The 16639-nt window shown below is 41.6% G+C and overlaps 2 protein-coding genes across 7 annotated transcripts in view; one reads left to right on the forward strand and one right to left on the reverse strand.

The window, feature by feature from the left end:
• Positions 1-16639, forward strand: part of LOC306642093 (UPF0739 protein C1orf74 homolog) — a 122737-nt gene that overhangs the window by 83251 nt on the left and 22847 nt on the right. For all 5 annotated transcript variants that reach the window (XR_013758374.1, XR_013758375.1, XR_013758376.1 and 2 more), the window contains one exon: positions 16100-16240. The gene's annotated coding sequence lies outside the window, so the exon portion shown is untranslated. The remainder of the gene's footprint in view (positions 1-16099; positions 16241-16639) is intronic.
• HSD11B1 (hydroxysteroid 11-beta dehydrogenase 1) overlaps positions 1-16639 on the reverse strand; it is a 54446-nt gene that overhangs the window by 34773 nt on the left and 3034 nt on the right. Inside the window, exons 2-5 of one of the 2 annotated variants that reach the window (XM_079107524.1) lie at positions 3819-3933; positions 2912-3042; positions 2055-2166; positions 1745-1930 (exon numbers count right to left, since the gene is read on the reverse strand). In XM_079107524.1, the coding sequence (XP_078963650.1) occupies positions 1745-1930; positions 2055-2166; positions 2912-3042; positions 3819-3906 (517 nt within the window). In that variant the 5' untranslated portion in view covers positions 3907-3933. Of the gene's footprint in view, positions 1-1744; positions 1931-2054; positions 2167-2911; positions 3043-3818; positions 4022-16639 lie in introns of those variants that run through there. The other variant, XM_079107523.1, reaches the window with a different exon arrangement.

The following is a 16639-nucleotide window of genomic DNA, read 5'->3' on the forward strand; positions in this document are numbered from 1 at the left end:
TGTTTACTGACTGTTTAGAATACATCATGGAACACAGAATACTCATCAGTTAGGGAGAGAAAGCAATGTGTCTGTGCTTTGTAAGTTCACAGATGTGCTTCATAACAAAAAGGCAGAACTCTTGGCTATACAAACAATAGGCACAAGGGAATAGTAATCCAACTAAATTTTTACCCCCTCCACCAAATCCATAGCAATTACCACATGTCATTCTGTAGGTGTAGAAGATATGTGAAAACAGAGGTTATCAGAATTTCATCATGCCCTTGAACTTCTACAGTAATTCATATTTCTTCTGAGCACATTCAGGTAGTGCATGCATTATAAAGTTTAAATTCTCCAACCAAAGATGAAACACATCCTTTGCCTAGAGTGAATGTATTGTTTAATCAACTAAAATCATTAAAGCCACCTACACGATAACCGATGTGAAGGTTTTGGCCAATGCCCCGGGATGCATTGGGGATGTGCCCAGCACCCTCCCACTCAGTATGCATCTGGAAACTCTCCCTTCCTTTCAGGCCAGAGAGAGTCTGTGACTGGGGAGGGGTGGGGAGTCTGTGTTGGCTGGGAAGCACAGGGATGCATATCAATCACTCTGTTTGGCGGGTAGCACAGACACACTGGCCCTTTATCCAATCACTATGCGGCCTTTCCTGGACCAGAAAGGGGAACTCTTTACAACAGAGATGATGTTATTATTTTCAGTAAGAATGGACATTTGTGAAGTACTTCACAGTTTACAGAGTCTTCTAGGTCATTTGTTTTTATGTTGCCAGGAACTACATTAAAGATGGCTGGATTTGATCCTGGTGTTTGGACCTTCCAGGCACATCCCTCTAACTGACAAATCAACAACAGTGTGTAGAACTTCTCTTTTGGGTCCATGATGAAATGCACCTAGGAATCTCTCAGCCCAGAAACTCTGGCTTTTTACTGGTGATGACTTCTGATACTGTCACCCTCCAAAGCACCAAGGGTCCTTTCTCAATCCCAAAGAGATGTGTTCATGAACATTTCTCTATATGTTTCCTCCCTACTTGGTTGTTTGAATTGGACTTTTAAAGTAACAAGTTGAGATTTTTGGAGAATGTCCCTAATATAGGCATGTTGTGCTAATTGTTTTGTAAATAGTTGTTGTTGTTTTTATTCATTTCCTTTTGCCCTAGCTAACCTGCTTATTGTATGATGTGAAAGTATTTCATGTCTTCCTTTGCATCAACTAATTTTACCATCCTATGACTCTTGGTCATAGAGGAAGCAAAGTCGTTTTTATGCATTGTGACTAGATCTCTCCACTAGAGAGACCAGGAGAGGCTGTACCTTCAGCAGCTTATTGATGTCCCTTTGATCTTCCATTTTTAGATCACAAACCACCAGGCTTCCCATGGGCACCCTGACTTACCACCTTTTCTGTTACTTTCAGGAATTTTGTAACCCACTGCTTTGACCAATCCTCATTTCTTATGGCCCACTAGTTCTTAGCAGTTTCCCTTTTACTCAGTTTGCATGCCTCTCATTGAGTTTACACACCCAAGTCCCTTAGTATTTCTGCCTGTCCATGCATATTTGTTAATAAGCTTTTGCCTAATATCACTATGAGCATTTCAACTTCAAGTTTGTACTGTGTTACTTGTCTGCATGGAAAACGATAAAACTCATGTTCATTACAGCCTAGCACAATCCCTGGGTTTGTTTTTTTGTTTTGGCTCCAACCTTCCACACTTGTCCCTGCCCCACTCACCAGCCACTGAGGAGATGACAGCAATGCTTCCATTGCTCTGTTTCAGCATGGGCAAGGCAGCCACACTCAGGACCACATAGCTCAGGAAGTTGATCTCCATGTTTTTGCGCACCAAATTGATATCATTATGAAAAAAAACCAAAGAAGAGTTGATGATGTGGTTGAGAATGAGCATGTCTAGTCCACCTGCAAGAGATGGCTGTGTTGAGAGAAACCACCTGGGGTTGATACCTTCCCTTTCCCTTGCGAAAACTCTCTGATGAACTTTAGGGCAAGGTTCAGAGGAAGAAAGAGGAGAAAACAGCCTCACCCATGAGCTCTCCTGCTTTGGTAACAAATTGCTCTGCAAAGGTCATGTTTTCCATGGTGCCCGCAATGTAGTTTGCTGAGGCTGCTCCAAGATCTAGGCAGTGGGACACCACCTGCAGAGAGACAGCAGAAATGGTATCAGTCTTGGCTGTAGACTTTTAGGTACAGTCTTTGAAGTAATTAGGGCTTAAATGAGAGGCTGTTTATAGCCCTGTTTAGAAATGGGATGTGTGTGTGTGTATGCTCCTAAATAGACTCTCATGATTATTGTCCTCTGAAATAGCTTTTGGAACACAGTGGGGCTGAAATTGTTAAATTATCACTGTGATGGGGATTAAATTCTTTATATATGCTCATGGGGTCTGTGACTAGATCTTTCTGAAAGCATGGTAGCTAGGGATGCTGGTTTCTATATGGGTGGCTCTAGGCTTGTGAATGTTAGTATATGTTTAAGTTTGTGAATCTATGAGAGGACATGTGCCTGAGCATCTGCATGAGGTATAAGGATATGTCTTCCTGAACAGATATGGGAATTTCAGTATCTAACTATATATTTTTATATCTATGGTTTCATGGGTAAATGTGTGTGAATAGGTGTGACTGTGAACATGTACAACTCAAGAACTTTATGACTGATTATACAGTATGTGTGTGTGTGTGTGTGTGTAGAAATGCATATTTTTATATTCTTATGGGTGTTTGAATTTGTATATGAGAGTGCAAAATTGGAAAAAAGAGAGAGACAGAGAGGAAGAGAAAGAGAGAGAGGACATGCCGGATTTTATGTACATATGTGAGCACATAGAAGAACCTATCTGGACGCATAAGAGTATATGTATGTGGGCAGAGAACCCTCACCTTCTGTAGAGCTTCTTCTGACCTTGCAGTCACCACCACATGGGCTCCCATCTTTGCCAGATGATAAGCCATTTCTCTGCCGATCCCTTTGCTGGCCCCTGTGACAATCACTTTCTTTCCTTGGAGCATCTCTGGAGAACCCCAAAAGGAGGTGAGGACCACATCTAACTTGGCAGTCACATTCCTACTCCCACTAAGGATGTGAGCAGGCTTATTTCAAATTCCAAATTTAAAGGTGATGAGTCCAGATCAGTTTGTATCAAACTGTGTAAATCACTGAGGGAATGGTTCCAGTTGTTCATAAACATGTTCGGAAGTGGGTTTGGCCTGGATGTTCAAAACAGAGCCTGTCTGCTGTCATGCCTAAAAGCCTCCATGTACAGAGATCATGAGGACAGGCCAGCAAGGTCATGATTCACCTAAAACACTGAAGTTCCAGACATTGCTGGGCTAATTTGATTTTGCTCAGTTGAAAGAAAATTTAAAAAGTCATTCAAACACATGTTCATAGAGATTCCAGGGCTTTCCCTTACTTCTACTTAGTCATCAACAACAGAGTCCTTTTTTACCCCCCAATTATCAGTCTGTCCATTGAGCCCAATTATCTGACTGAGCTGTGAATTTGGGTATTACCTTCCTTTTTTGTAGAAGGGTTGAAATTGCTTTCCATTAAGGGTGCCAAGTAAAGCATGATCTATTTGGCAAGCTTTTGGCTACATGGTTGACCGTCCTCGCACCCCTTCTGCCTACAGCCTGTGGCTAGAGGACACAGAGATGCAATCCTACTTCACGGTTCCTTCTTCTTCAGCAGCTTTAGGGATCAAGAATATATCTGGATCCTTAGGAATATACTAACATCCCTGTGTTTCTAAAGTATTCCTCTCAAATGAGACACATTGGTACTTACCTGGTCTGAATTCCTCATTTGCAGAATAGTAGTAGTAGGCCAAGGAGAGCACCAGGATGGGGAGGAGATATTTTGTCATAAAAGCCATCAGACAAGGACCTGGCCCCAGGGAGCCCTGTAGGACACACAGAGAGAACCTACAGAGCTTTCTACAACGTCCTAGGCAGGCAGCAGCCTCTGAATTGTGACATCAGGGACGGGGGAGGCTGGAGTAGTCTCAGGCAGTGCTAGCCAATTTCCCTGTCAGAGCAGCGATTGGCTTTGGGTGGGATCCCATTCGTCCCTGGCAGCCTGCGTGGTGGATTTCATAATGGACAATGTTTACTCCATTTCATTGAGCAAGAGGAGACTTCCAGATGGCCAAGCTCATGACTGTACAGGACTGGATTCCTGAGCATCCCTACCCCGAGCCCATCTTCCTCTTAACACTATTTATGCCAGGGATCAATGGCTTTTCAAAAGTGGTTTGTCAAAGGCAGAATGGGGGGAGAGTGTGTGTGTGTGTGAGAGAGAGAGAGAGAGAGAGAAGGAGAAAGAGAGAGAGAGAGGGAGAAAGAGAGAGAGAGAGAGAGAGAGAAGTGCATGCGGGGCTTCTGGAGAAATGTGAGTAATAGCAAAGAGAGTCAAATTCAAGCCAAATCTCACCCTCAACCCCACCCCCCAGTCGGAAGCAATTAAAAATAACAGCACAAAACAGCAAAATAAGCTCAAGAAAAAAATGTGCACATCTTGGGAGAAAAAAATAAATAAAAGCAAACAAGTCCTATAAGCCCCACACTCAAGTTCAATGAAAAAGTATTACAACATCAAAGGGAAATTGCAATGCAGCCAGAAAGCCAGATGGCGGGAAATCCAAGACCAGTTCAAGACTCTCGGGCAAGTGCAACAGAACATACACTTATTACTTTAACAGAAAATGAAGAAGAAATAATGATCTCAAAAAAAAAAAAAACAAAAACAAAAAAGGCACCAAGTTATTGAAATGAGTCGTGTAAATGCTATAGAGAAATGAGAAACATGGAGAGTACGCTAGTAAGAACAAACCCAGGGCAGGAGGAAAAGACCTAGCACACTTGAAGAAAAGCTAGTGTGAGATGCCCACCAATGTAGTAAAAATAAAAAGACCAGCGGGAGCAAAACCCTAGCAATTTAGAATTTGTTATCAGGGAAGTATAGAAATAACCACCTTGGCATATCTGTAACAAGATTTCACTGAGATGTAATCCTCAGAGAAAGGATTGAAGATGTGTCATTGCTAAGTTTTTCAACTTAAAATCAACCAACCAAATCATGAAAATTACCCCATCACAAAGCAAATCCTACATTCTGCAAATTACCAATAGATCAGGGAAACAAATTTCAGTGAAATATTAAGAATGAGCATCAGTTTTTAGGTGGAGAAATGGGGTTTAGAGATGGGGGGAGGCTGGAATTTATACAAGTTTAGGAGAAATTGAGTTATGACCCTAAATACAGTATCTGGAAATATTTAGTGAATTTTCACTTCAGAGTAAGAGAAAATAATTTAAGACCCAGAGGAGATGAAACAATTTGTCAACAAAGGCCCACAGCTGTGAAGTTCACTTCCAGAAAACAATGGTGATTTGAGAACAGTGGAGAGCTAGATAGAGCTCAAGGTTCATGGAGGACAAAAATAGAAAACAGATACAATTCAAGTGAAAATTAGATTACATACTGTCAGAACTGCCAGATATATTTGCATAATTTTATAAAGGACTTTATGCTACCAACAGATATTACAGATCAGACTCCATTTTCATCCTTAGAATTTATTTCCTTAATCCTATGCTATTAATAGTAAATGTCAGGAAACAATGAAGAGTTGCTTTAAAATACAAATGATGCTGAAATGATAGAAAGATGGGCAGAGTAGAGAAGCTTATTGTCTGATGAAAAAGAAATAAAGAATTGTAAAGTCCACTGCAGAAAACATAAATTTAAAAGAAAACAAAACTAATGAGTGAGATTAAACTGCAGAACATAAAGGAAATGCACTAATGATGGCTGATTGTTGGCTCAACTAATTGAAGCCCGACATTGTGTAGCCTCAAAAGATCCAAAGACAAAAGAGATGAATAATTAGATGACCTAGCAATCATAATGCAATAAAAATAGGAAAAACATCCAATAAATTGATTTTTCATGGAACCAGATGGATGAAATAATTGTTGTATTAAATACGTTGATGAGAAACAAGTACACAGTAATGGTAGTGTTTTAGTCAGCTTTTTCACTGCTGTGACTAAAAGACCGGACAAGAACCATTTTAGAGGAGGAAAAGTTTACTTGGAGGCTCATGGTTTCAGAGGACTCAGTTTCTAGTTGCTTGGCTCCATTCCTTGGGGCTGAAGGTGAGGCAGAACATCATGGCAGAGGAGTGTGGCAGAAGAAAATGGTTCATGTGATGATCAGGAAGCAGAGAGACTTCACTCAACAGATACAAATTATGTACCCCAAAAGTACACCCCCAATGCCCACCTCCTGCAGTCATACCATACCTACCTTCAGCTATCACTCAGTTAATCCCCATCAGGGGATGAATTCATAGATTGGGTTAAGGCTCTAGTAACCCAATCATTTAACCTTTGAATGTTCTTGCATCGTCTCACACATGAGCTTTTGGGGGACACTGAATATCTAAATCACCAAAGGCAGTGATATATGAAGTCTGAGTGGTTCTCAAACATTTTGGTCACAGGACCCATTTATACCCTTAAAACTTATCCAGAACCTCAAAGAACTTTTTCATGTATGTTTTACCTATTGATACTGATACTGATACATTAGAAATTAAGACTGAAGATTTTTTTTTTCAACTCAAGAATACATAAGCAAATCTCCCATTAGCAGTTAGAGCAATGACATTATTGTACATCCTGTAGCCTCCAGAAAGGTCAAATGATGTCTTAGTATGATTATAAAAATAATTTCAATCTTTCAAATTCTTAAGAGGGTCTTGGGACTCTTGGGGTCTGCACATCATATAATAAATATCAAATCTACTGCATGTGCACATTTACACAGTTGGTTTTCTCATTAACGTGTAATCTCCTGGAGGACATGAATTATGTCTTTTTCATCTTTGCTTCTCTTCAGTCCCTCCAGTCTTGTTCCAAAATAGGCATTCAATCAACTTTTTCTTGTTTTTGTTTAGTTTCTGAGATACTATAGCAATAAGAAAATTGCCATCTTCCTGGAGCCTAGTTTAATCCAGGAAAATCCCTGGGATTCAGCATTCTGATCAGAATGGATCAAACCCATTCCTATGTCCTCTTCTGGGGGTTTTCACCAAATTAAAACTAAACAACAATAAAAACAAAGACAAAAGAAAATATGAATGTTTCCCCTACACTTGTTTTGAGTCACATTTTCCTGATTGACAAAGTTCCTTTTCCTGCCACAGCAAGGAAGTTAGCCGTTGGTTCAGCTCCTCCTGGAGGAGCTACATTCTACAGCAGGCTCCCAGAGTGTGTCTTAAAACCAGAAGTTTGCAAATACCCATGCAGAGTGGATTCTTCCAGCTGGAGTTGCAAGTCAGAGCCTGGTCAGAAACTCGATAGATTTGATCATTCCCGTCTGAATAAATGGGGTGAAGAACTAGCACGGAGGTGAGAGGAGCGTAGGGGGTGAAGGAACTCTGTGGGATGGGTCAGATCTGGGAGGACAGATAAGAGATGTAAGAATGTGAGGAGGAGCAACTGGGGGGTGGATTTCCATGCATGTGGCATAAAATGTAGATCATGAAAGGAACACCTGTCATTTCTGAGGCAGCAGCTCTAGTGCTTTTCATGATTATTTAGTCGCTCCGTTTGGAAAGTGGCCTTTTAAACCAATCCTGCTGGAAGCACAGGGGGTGACCTTGGGGCAAAAGGTGGGTGTTCAGAGGTTCTGCCTTCCTCAGGCAGAATGACACCAACTCCTTGAAACAGGGAAGGATCTTAGCATTGTGTTCACATGCGTTTTCTTCATCCCACCCCCCCCCCCCAATCCAATGTTCCTCAGATCTGATTTTAGGAACTCAAATCTGTGCCACAGCTGCCAAAATCTGTTTCCCATGTCAGAAAAAAAAAAAAAAATCATTGTATATAATTTTATCCAATAACAGACTTTCTCCTTCTCCCCTTCCTTCTTGTTTTCTCTCTTCCTGCATATTTCATGAAGGGAGAAGTTCTAATTTGGCAACACTTATCCTCAACTCTATTCCCAATGGGCAGATTTACTCATATTTTATACTGATTGGACTGTCAGGTCTGGGAAAATTGGATACAATGCCCCATGTGTGCTGTCCTGTCCCTGCCGGTATGTGTGGCCTGTGGTAGGGGCACTGGTGTGTCAGATACCTGGAATTTATTTGCCTGGGAGAGCCACTGGCCTCTTGGGAAAGGAGGGACCCTCCTGTACTTACAAATTTGGTCTGATCTCTGTTCCTAGTGTGGTGGGGGCCCAGATGATGCTAAGTTGCCCTGCAGTTCTTTAAGCGTGGGCCTGACTCCCAAGGACTCACATCTAAGCACAGAGGAGAGAGGAGCCCACTGAAAAAGTGGAAGGATATGGAATATCCAGTTAAATGCATTTCAGATAAATATTGAACACTTTCAAAAGAATATCTCTGTACCAATCTATCTCAACTATTGAAAGAGAGATATTAAAATATTTATCTGAAATACAGATTTAACTAGATGCCTTGTTTTACTTGGCAACCTTAGACGTGACATTGGGCTTTGCCTGAGGAACTCTGTCCCAGGTGTAGATGAAATACCCTGGAGCATGGCTACTCATAGCCCGCTCTCCCACCTTCACCATGGTAGACGTAGACGGCCCCCCAAAGGGTCTTAAGTAGGAAAAGAAGAAAAGGGTCCATAGCACGTGGCAACTGAGTGGAAGATTCGCCTACTAGCATTGTTTAGGTAGGTATTTACCAGGGGTCAGATACTATGAATGAAGAAGCAAGTTAAATTCTCTCTAGACCTTAGTGGACAATGGGCATTGGTGGAAGTCTATGCTGGGGGTGTAAAACAGGAAATAACCCATCCCATGTGTGGGATGGGCAAGTAGGAAAGGCCTCCTAGAAGAAATTAACCTTGATCCATATTGAAATCTGAGCAGGAATGCTCCAGGCAAATGAGGAAGGTAAAAGTGAGAACTGAGCTGGCTTCCAGGAGTGTGTGGGGAGAGAGGAGGGTTGGTTTGAGAACATCCCATGCACAGGAAGCAGTGTAAGCCAATAGAAGGAGGTGTGAAGGAGAACGGCATGTTTGGGAAACTGCAAATAGCTCCATATGACTATATCACTGGATTTTGGGGGGTGGGGTTACACAGTGAGACATAAACCTGGAGAAGTCATCAGAGAGCAGACCTTTGAGGGTCCTAAGTAGCTATTACTGGAGTTTGTAGTTCTGGCCATTTATTCCAGTTGTGAAGACTCCCAGCTCTGGGCCCTCTGCATCCCCATCCAGAACTCTGCTTGTCCACTGGCCCTTTGTAGTCACTCTTTGCTTTATGCAGAAAATTATGGCTATTCTGCACTCTGTAGCTCACCCATTCAGCCCTCTCCCTCCATCTTCCCTCTTCCCTGCTTTGCCATCCAGGTGTGGGCTTGTCCTTGAGGGTTTACAGCCCCTCTGGAGCTATACCCCAAAATCTTACCAGCTTCCCATACCCACCAGGTCTTTCCACCATGCCTTCCTTTCTTTACCTGTGTACATTTACCTGATTTTTTAGTATCCCTGTCCCCAAACATCCCTTCCCTTGGTCTCTGTCAATTTATTTTCACTGGGTTTTCTTCCTACTTCTCTGATTGCTTATCAGTTTTTTTTTTTTTTTTTTTTTTTTATAGACTGCTGTTCCTTTTTAGATTCCTTGAAAGTTGGAGTTGGCCTTGATTCTGTTTTGTTTTCCCTTTTCTTTTTTTTACTTTTTAAAAATTAGTTATCATGACAGTAGAATGCATTTTGACACATTGTACATAGGTAGAGTATAACTTCTCATTCTTCTGGTTGTAGTGATATAGAATCATACTGGTTGTATAATCGTATATGCTCATAGGGTAATAATGTCTGATTCATTCTACTGTCCTTCCTACCTCCATAGCTCCTCCCCTCTCTACACTCCCCTCTGTCTAATCCAAAGGACCTCTATTCTTCCCTAGATCTCCTCCCGTATTGTGTGTTAGCATCCACATATCCGAGAAAGCAGTCAGCCTTTGGATTTTGGTGATTGACTTATTTTGCTTAGCATGATATTCTCCAGTTCCATCCATTTACCTGCAAACACCATAATTTTGATTTTCTTTAAGGCGGAGTAATATTCCATTGTGTATATATACCACAGTTTCTTTATCCATTCATCTATTGAAGGGCACCTAGGCTGGTTCCATAGTTTAGCTATTGTGAGTTGAACTGCTATGACCATGGATGTGGCTGTGTCACTGTAGTATGCTGATTTTAAGTCCTTTGGGTATTAACTGAAGAGGGGGATAGCTGGGTCAAATGGTGGTTCCATTCCAAGTTCTCTGAGGAATCTCCACACTGCTTTCCAGAGTGGTTGTACCAATTTGCAGCTCCACCAGCAATGTATGAGTGATTCCATCCTCATTTTTCCTTCTCTTTCTCCCCTGAATAATCTTCCTTACTCACATAGTTTTGATTACTGTGTTTACACTGCTAAGCCCTAAGTCCCCCTCTTATGCAGCAGTGTTTTATCCTAGCTTCAGGTAGTATAATCACCTGTCTGCTCAATTTCTAAACACCTAACTCAACAGACCAAAACCAACCTTATTATTTTAATAGCTTTATTAAAGTATGATTTGTATACCATAAAATAATCTCATTTAAACATACTCTTCAATGACTTTTCATTAATTTGTAGACTTGGGAAACTCATCATGATCCAATTTTAGAACATTTCTCTCACCCAAAAAAGATTGCTTGTGCCCATTTATATTCATTCCCTATTTTCATCCCCAGTCCTAGTCAATCAATCAGCCACTTTTGTCTCTATAGCCTTCCTTTTCTGGACATTTCACAGTAGTGGAGCCTTATGCTCTGTGATCTTTTGCATTTGACTTCTTTCACTTATCATGGTAGTTTGAGGTTCATCCATATTGTGGCAGGGGTCAGTACTTTGTTTCTTTTTTATCGCCTAAGTACATACCATTGTATGGAGATAATGCTTTTGTTTATGCATTCACCAGTTCACAGCTATTTGGAATTTTCCACTTCCTGTTTATTACGAATAGTGCTGCTGTGAACATTGGTGTGAGAATTTCTGTGTGGACATTTGTTTTTATTTCTCTGGAGTGTATACCCAGGAGTGGCATTACCGGGTTGAATAGTAAATTTGTGTTTAACTTTTTAGGAACTGCCAAGCAGTTCTCTAACCACTTTGTTATTTTTACTCACCATCTCCTAGGGATATATGTTACAATCAACAGCTTCACTATCTATTCAACTGATAATCTAGGGACCTTAGAAGTCCTTCTTTGCACCTTCCTCTGCAAATCCCCACATTCCATTAAGCACCAAATCTCACAAATTTTACCTCCTAAGCATCTCTAGAACCATTTCCACATAGTCATTGTGACTATCCTAACTCAGCTGGTCACTATTTTCTGTTTTTGTAAGCTTTTCATTCATCTCTCTATCTTACCTTCTCCAAATCATTTTTGAAAAGTTATGAAATATTTGATATGCACTAAAGAATATATGAAAATGTAAGTAATTTATGAAGCATAAGAATATAATGGAAGGCTGGGGTTGTGGCTCGGTGGTAGAGGGCCTGTCTTGCAAGTGTGAGGTTTTGGGTTCAATCGTCAGTACCACAATAAAAAAAAAAGAAGGTATTGTGTCCATCTACAACTAACTAACTAACTAAATAAATAAACACAGTGAAGACTGTGGGCCCACCATCCAACTTAAGACAGGCATTGCCCATACGAGAAGGTCCTTGTGGGCTCTAATCCATCAGTTCTTCATGCTGGGACAGATCAGCACATTTCAAAGCTTTAGAGAAGTCAGTGACTCTCTATTGTTCTTAGGATAAAGTCCAAAGTCCCTATTTCAGCTTTACAGATTCTTCATGATCTTTGAGATCCTTTCTCAGGAATCTTCCCTCCCCCAACCCCTTCTTGTTCTTCAGGTATGACCACTCAGCGTCACACCTGTAGGAAAGCTGCCTCACCTTCTTATGGACAAGACAAGAGCTCCCAGCACTGGACACTTGTCTCTTATCACAGCACTCATCACTCTTGATTCCTTAGCTGTTCTTTCTTTCCTACTAAACTCAGCTCTGGGAGGACAGAGGCCTGGCCCATCCTGCTTGTCAGTGAATCTCCATTGCTACTATGGTGCTTGGCACATGATAGGCACTGAGTAAACATTTTTCATGTTCATGAATGAAGTGGTTATGATATATCCAGATGCAGGTATCTGGTAGCTATTTGAAGCTCAGGAGAAAGACTTAGGCTTTTGGGGAGAATTAAATAATAGAAGTTAAAGTTGAAACCATAGGACTGGGAAGACCATCCAGGAGAGGGTGGAGGCTGAGGGGGGAACACTACACCAACACTTAAGAGTCAAGCAGAAGAAAGAAACCAGTGAGAGAGAACGGGGAGAGCTGTTCTCTCTCAAGAGAATATGGAACCCAGAGACAAGACTCAGGGAGATGCCAAAGGTCAAGGAGGGTGGGAAGGGAAAAGAATACGCTGGGGTGTTTCCTCCAGCACACTGGAGACCTACGCCAGGGAGTTCCAAGGTAATAAAGCTGAAATACCTGAGCTAAAGATTGGAGGCACACGAGGAAGTGAAGTGTCTAGTTTGAGCACGGGGACATCCTTTGAGGAGCTTGAGAAGCACGCACATTCGAAAGAGAGTTTTGATTTTGGGGTGGGAAGGAGTTAAGTTTTCATTCAAATGTTTCTGAGAATTTCCTCTATGCCAGACACTGCTAGGCTGAGCATCTTTTTGGTTTGTGGGAAAGATCCAAGGGAATGTGAAGACAGAATCACTGGAAGGACATGATTTATGGAGCTCGATTCCAGATGACATGGCATATGGCTTTGGAAGAGGAGACCACTTCTTTTGAAGATCGAGGAAAATAGAGGGTGGATATTGAATCCTTGCCTTCTGCTTCCATGTTCGGTGAACTTTTTGGCCTAACTCATTTCCCTCCTTCCATTTTTGGAAGGCAGATGAATGTGGCTTCCCCATTCACCCATAAATCTTGGGAGAGGGTGAAGAAAAGAAGGTGGGGAGTTAAATTCCTCAAGTGTCACCTCCTCAGCCTTGACCACCATGTGTGTACAACTCTCATTTTCATTTCTGCCTCCGTCTGCTCCCTCCTACTATTTATATACTCCTACCTTCAAGTCAAGAAAATCTTTCCCAGGTTTAATTTTCCATTTTCTGTCTGGTGGGAGTTTGAGGGTTTGGCAACAGCCCTTTGAAATGACCTAAGCGGGAGGGAACCGAGGGAGATTCTGGATTTAGGACACTGAAAGTTTTATCAGACTTCTGCCAGTAGAGGGAGCCCTAGGGTTGGAAGAGAAAGCTCAGACTGCAGGGGTTTAAAACCAGAGATGAAGTCTTCATTTCTGATCGTATTTTCAGTAGTTTTGCAGGAATTATGGGTTAAAAGAAAAGAGGATGAAGGAGGGTGGGAAGGAGAAAGACAGACTCAATGCACTGACATATGCCCAGAAACAGGTACACACACAAAATATGCATCACCTGACTCTTGGGTCCCTCCCTACATATTCACAATTTCTGCTCTAGTCAGGTAGTTCCCAAACCTTGCTCAATCATCTGGGGAAGGAAGGGCAGATCTCAGACCCCACCAAGGCCTGTCCAGTCAGACTCATCAAGGGTGGGAGCAGAAGTCTGCGTTTTCACAAAGTTTCTGGCGAAGATTCTTGGTTCAGCTCTGATCAGGCTCCTGGGCCTTGTGCTAGGCTTATCTGTGCACATCCTTGTAAAATTCAGTTTTAGCAAGAACTCTGCTAAGTCAGTTAGTAAGACCTGCCTCCTCCCCAACACACACACACACACACACACACACACACAAACACACACACACACCATCCTCAATATCTGTTCAACTTCGATATCTGATCCGTTTTTTCATCCTCTACCATTCCCCAGGGATGTCTGATCACCCTGGCCAGTCTTTGGAAAGAATCCTGTTAGATCAGAATCCTCCCTTCTCCCTTACTCTTGATGTTTTCTTTTGGTAATTTTCCGTCCACCAGTCCCCATCTTGCAATTTGGCTACACATTCTCCTTTGTGCATGCTGTACTGAAACTGAGTGCAATTCTGTACCGAGGTCCCTCTTGTCCTATTGCAACCGTCCTATGTAAAATCCATTTTTACTATTCTAACCACCCTCTGAGTTCCGATTTTCTTGGACACTCTCCAGATGACTCTGAAGTAACCTGTGGATAGACTGGAGAAGTTCTGCATTAGGCAATTAGGTAAATACTTCAACCAGAGCTTTCTTGAGATGCAGGGGCTATAGGTACCAACACCTCGGCTTCGCAGATAGAATGGGATACCTGGGAGACTACTCTGTAGTGACTGAGACATTTCCTTTAAAAAAAAAAAAAAAACTAATTCTTATATTTATCAATATAATGCATGAGGAGGGCTTAAAAAGTCACATGGTACCAAACGTCTTATAAGGAATAACAGAAAATTTTGCTCTTTCTGTCCCCATGCCCTAGTCCCACTCAGAGGGCAATCTCTTTAAAATCTTAATTCCTATTCCACCATCACCTCCATTTTTTAAAAACCATAATCTTTTGGTTTTTGCAATTTTAGAAGTTATTTCTTAACTTCCTACTGAGTTATATTGTAACTTTCTTTTCTTCCTTTTAATGTTTTTACAACACACACACACACACACACCTTTTCTAGGTTCCTAATGCTATAAGATCACAATTTTATCCAAATGGCTGATCAGTTCTCATGTTTTCATGACTCATTGTTTACCCCTGAGTGAGGCAGTGCACTCGGATTGCAGCCCTTTTCTTCTAGTCTTTGTTTTCCCTCGGAAGTTAATAATCATCTCATTTCTGTTTGTTTGCTCTCTTAGTTGTTCTTGTTCTCCAAACCCTCCAACAGGAGCTATAAACTCAAATAAATAGGTCTCATGAACTGGATAATCCATCATTTCTCTTCAAAACAAAACAAAACAAAACAACTTAATTGGAGACATCCCACTTGGACCCTCTTTCTGCTCTTCCTCTTCTTCCCACCTGGACTAGGAGCTTTAAAGGCCATGTATATGGACCATCCTACCTGGAGGCTCCCATTTTTCTTTCTTGGGCTACTTCCTCAGGAATGGTGGGAAATCTTTGTTGAGACTTTGAATGGAGAAGTGGTATTTCACATTTTTAACATCTTTACGCAGGCACTAATCCACCAGACCCTGGCAGACACCAGTGTGGTCTTTCCAGTCAGCCCTGTCTGCTTGTCCTTACTTTACCTTCCCTTGTTTGTTTTTTTTTTTTTTTTTTTTTTTTGGCTGAGTGAGGATTTCTAGATTGGAGATTATTTTCTCCCCAAATTGGAAGATATTGCTCTATTGCCTCTCAGAGTTAGCTTCCAGGGTTGACACTAAGAAGCCCGGTTGCTGTTTTGCATTCCTGATCCTTAGTTTGTGAACTGTTTTTCTCTCTCTACAACTTTTCAGATCCTTTAATTGCTGGGGTTCTAACCTTTCCAATAATGTGCTTTTTTTTTTTTTTTTTTTTTTTTGGGTGCTGGGGATCGAATCCAGGGCCTTGTGCTTACAAGGCAAGCACTCTACCAACTGAGCTATCTCCCCAGTCCCAATAATATGCTTTGATGAAGGTTTTTTGTTTTTTCTTTTTTCTTAGTTCATTGTGTTGGGCATCCACATGGTCCATTCCATATGGAAATTTAAATATTTATGGAAATTTTTGGAGAAATTATTTGCTGGTTAATGAATTCCCTTCCCTTTTCTCAGTATGCTCCTTTTAGATTCTTACTAGAAGACGTCAGAACTCCTGGGTTGATCTCTTAAGTTTCTTATCTTTTTCTGTCTTATTTATTTATTTTTTTCCTTTTTGTCCTACTTTCAGGGAGATTTCCATAATCATATCTTCCATGGCTTCATTATAATTTTAAAGCTTCCAGTTGTATTTTTATTTCGAAGAGCATTTTCTTGCTCTCTGTACTCAGGGGGGTGGGGGAAAGGCTTTTTGATCTTATTTCACAGATGTGTTGTCTTCCCTTCTCTCTAGGGGGAAATGATGCTGCTGTTGCTGTGTTAATGGTTTCTTCTGCTTTCTCGATGGCCTCTGTTGGGGTCTTCAATAATCACAGATTTCATCCCATACCTGGGTTCCTTGCAGTGCATTCCCTGGCTGCTGGAAGCTTTGCAAGTAAGTACAGGGTCTGTCAGTTGCTGGCTACTGTGGAATAATCCAGAGGGTACCTGGCAATTTCACTGGGAGACCCCCCCCCCCCATTCATCAGTGTTGGTCATATTTTTCTCTTTGGTTGGGTTCCTTCTACAGGAATGACTCCTTAATTCTTTTGCCTACTGTGGGCTGTGGTAGGGTGGGTGGAAAGGGGTATAAGGCAGGCTGTTCTTGTTCTGGGAGCTGAGCCAGAAAAAGGGGTTGGGGAATCTCATCTTTCAGGATGGAAGCTTTCTCTAATCCCACTGTTTCTAGCTCCCTGCCTAACCCCACCCTTGGTTGTGCCTGGTGTCTCTTTAGTTTCTCCAGAAAATGAACTTTCTTTCTCCAGGTGGAGCAGGTATGGAAGGCAAGAGTCTT

The sequence above is a fragment of the Sciurus vulgaris genome (genome assembly GCF_902686455.1).
Source record: "Sciurus vulgaris genome assembly, chromosome: 12".
NCBI lineage: Eukaryota > Metazoa > Chordata > Mammalia > Rodentia > Sciuridae > Sciurus > Sciurus vulgaris.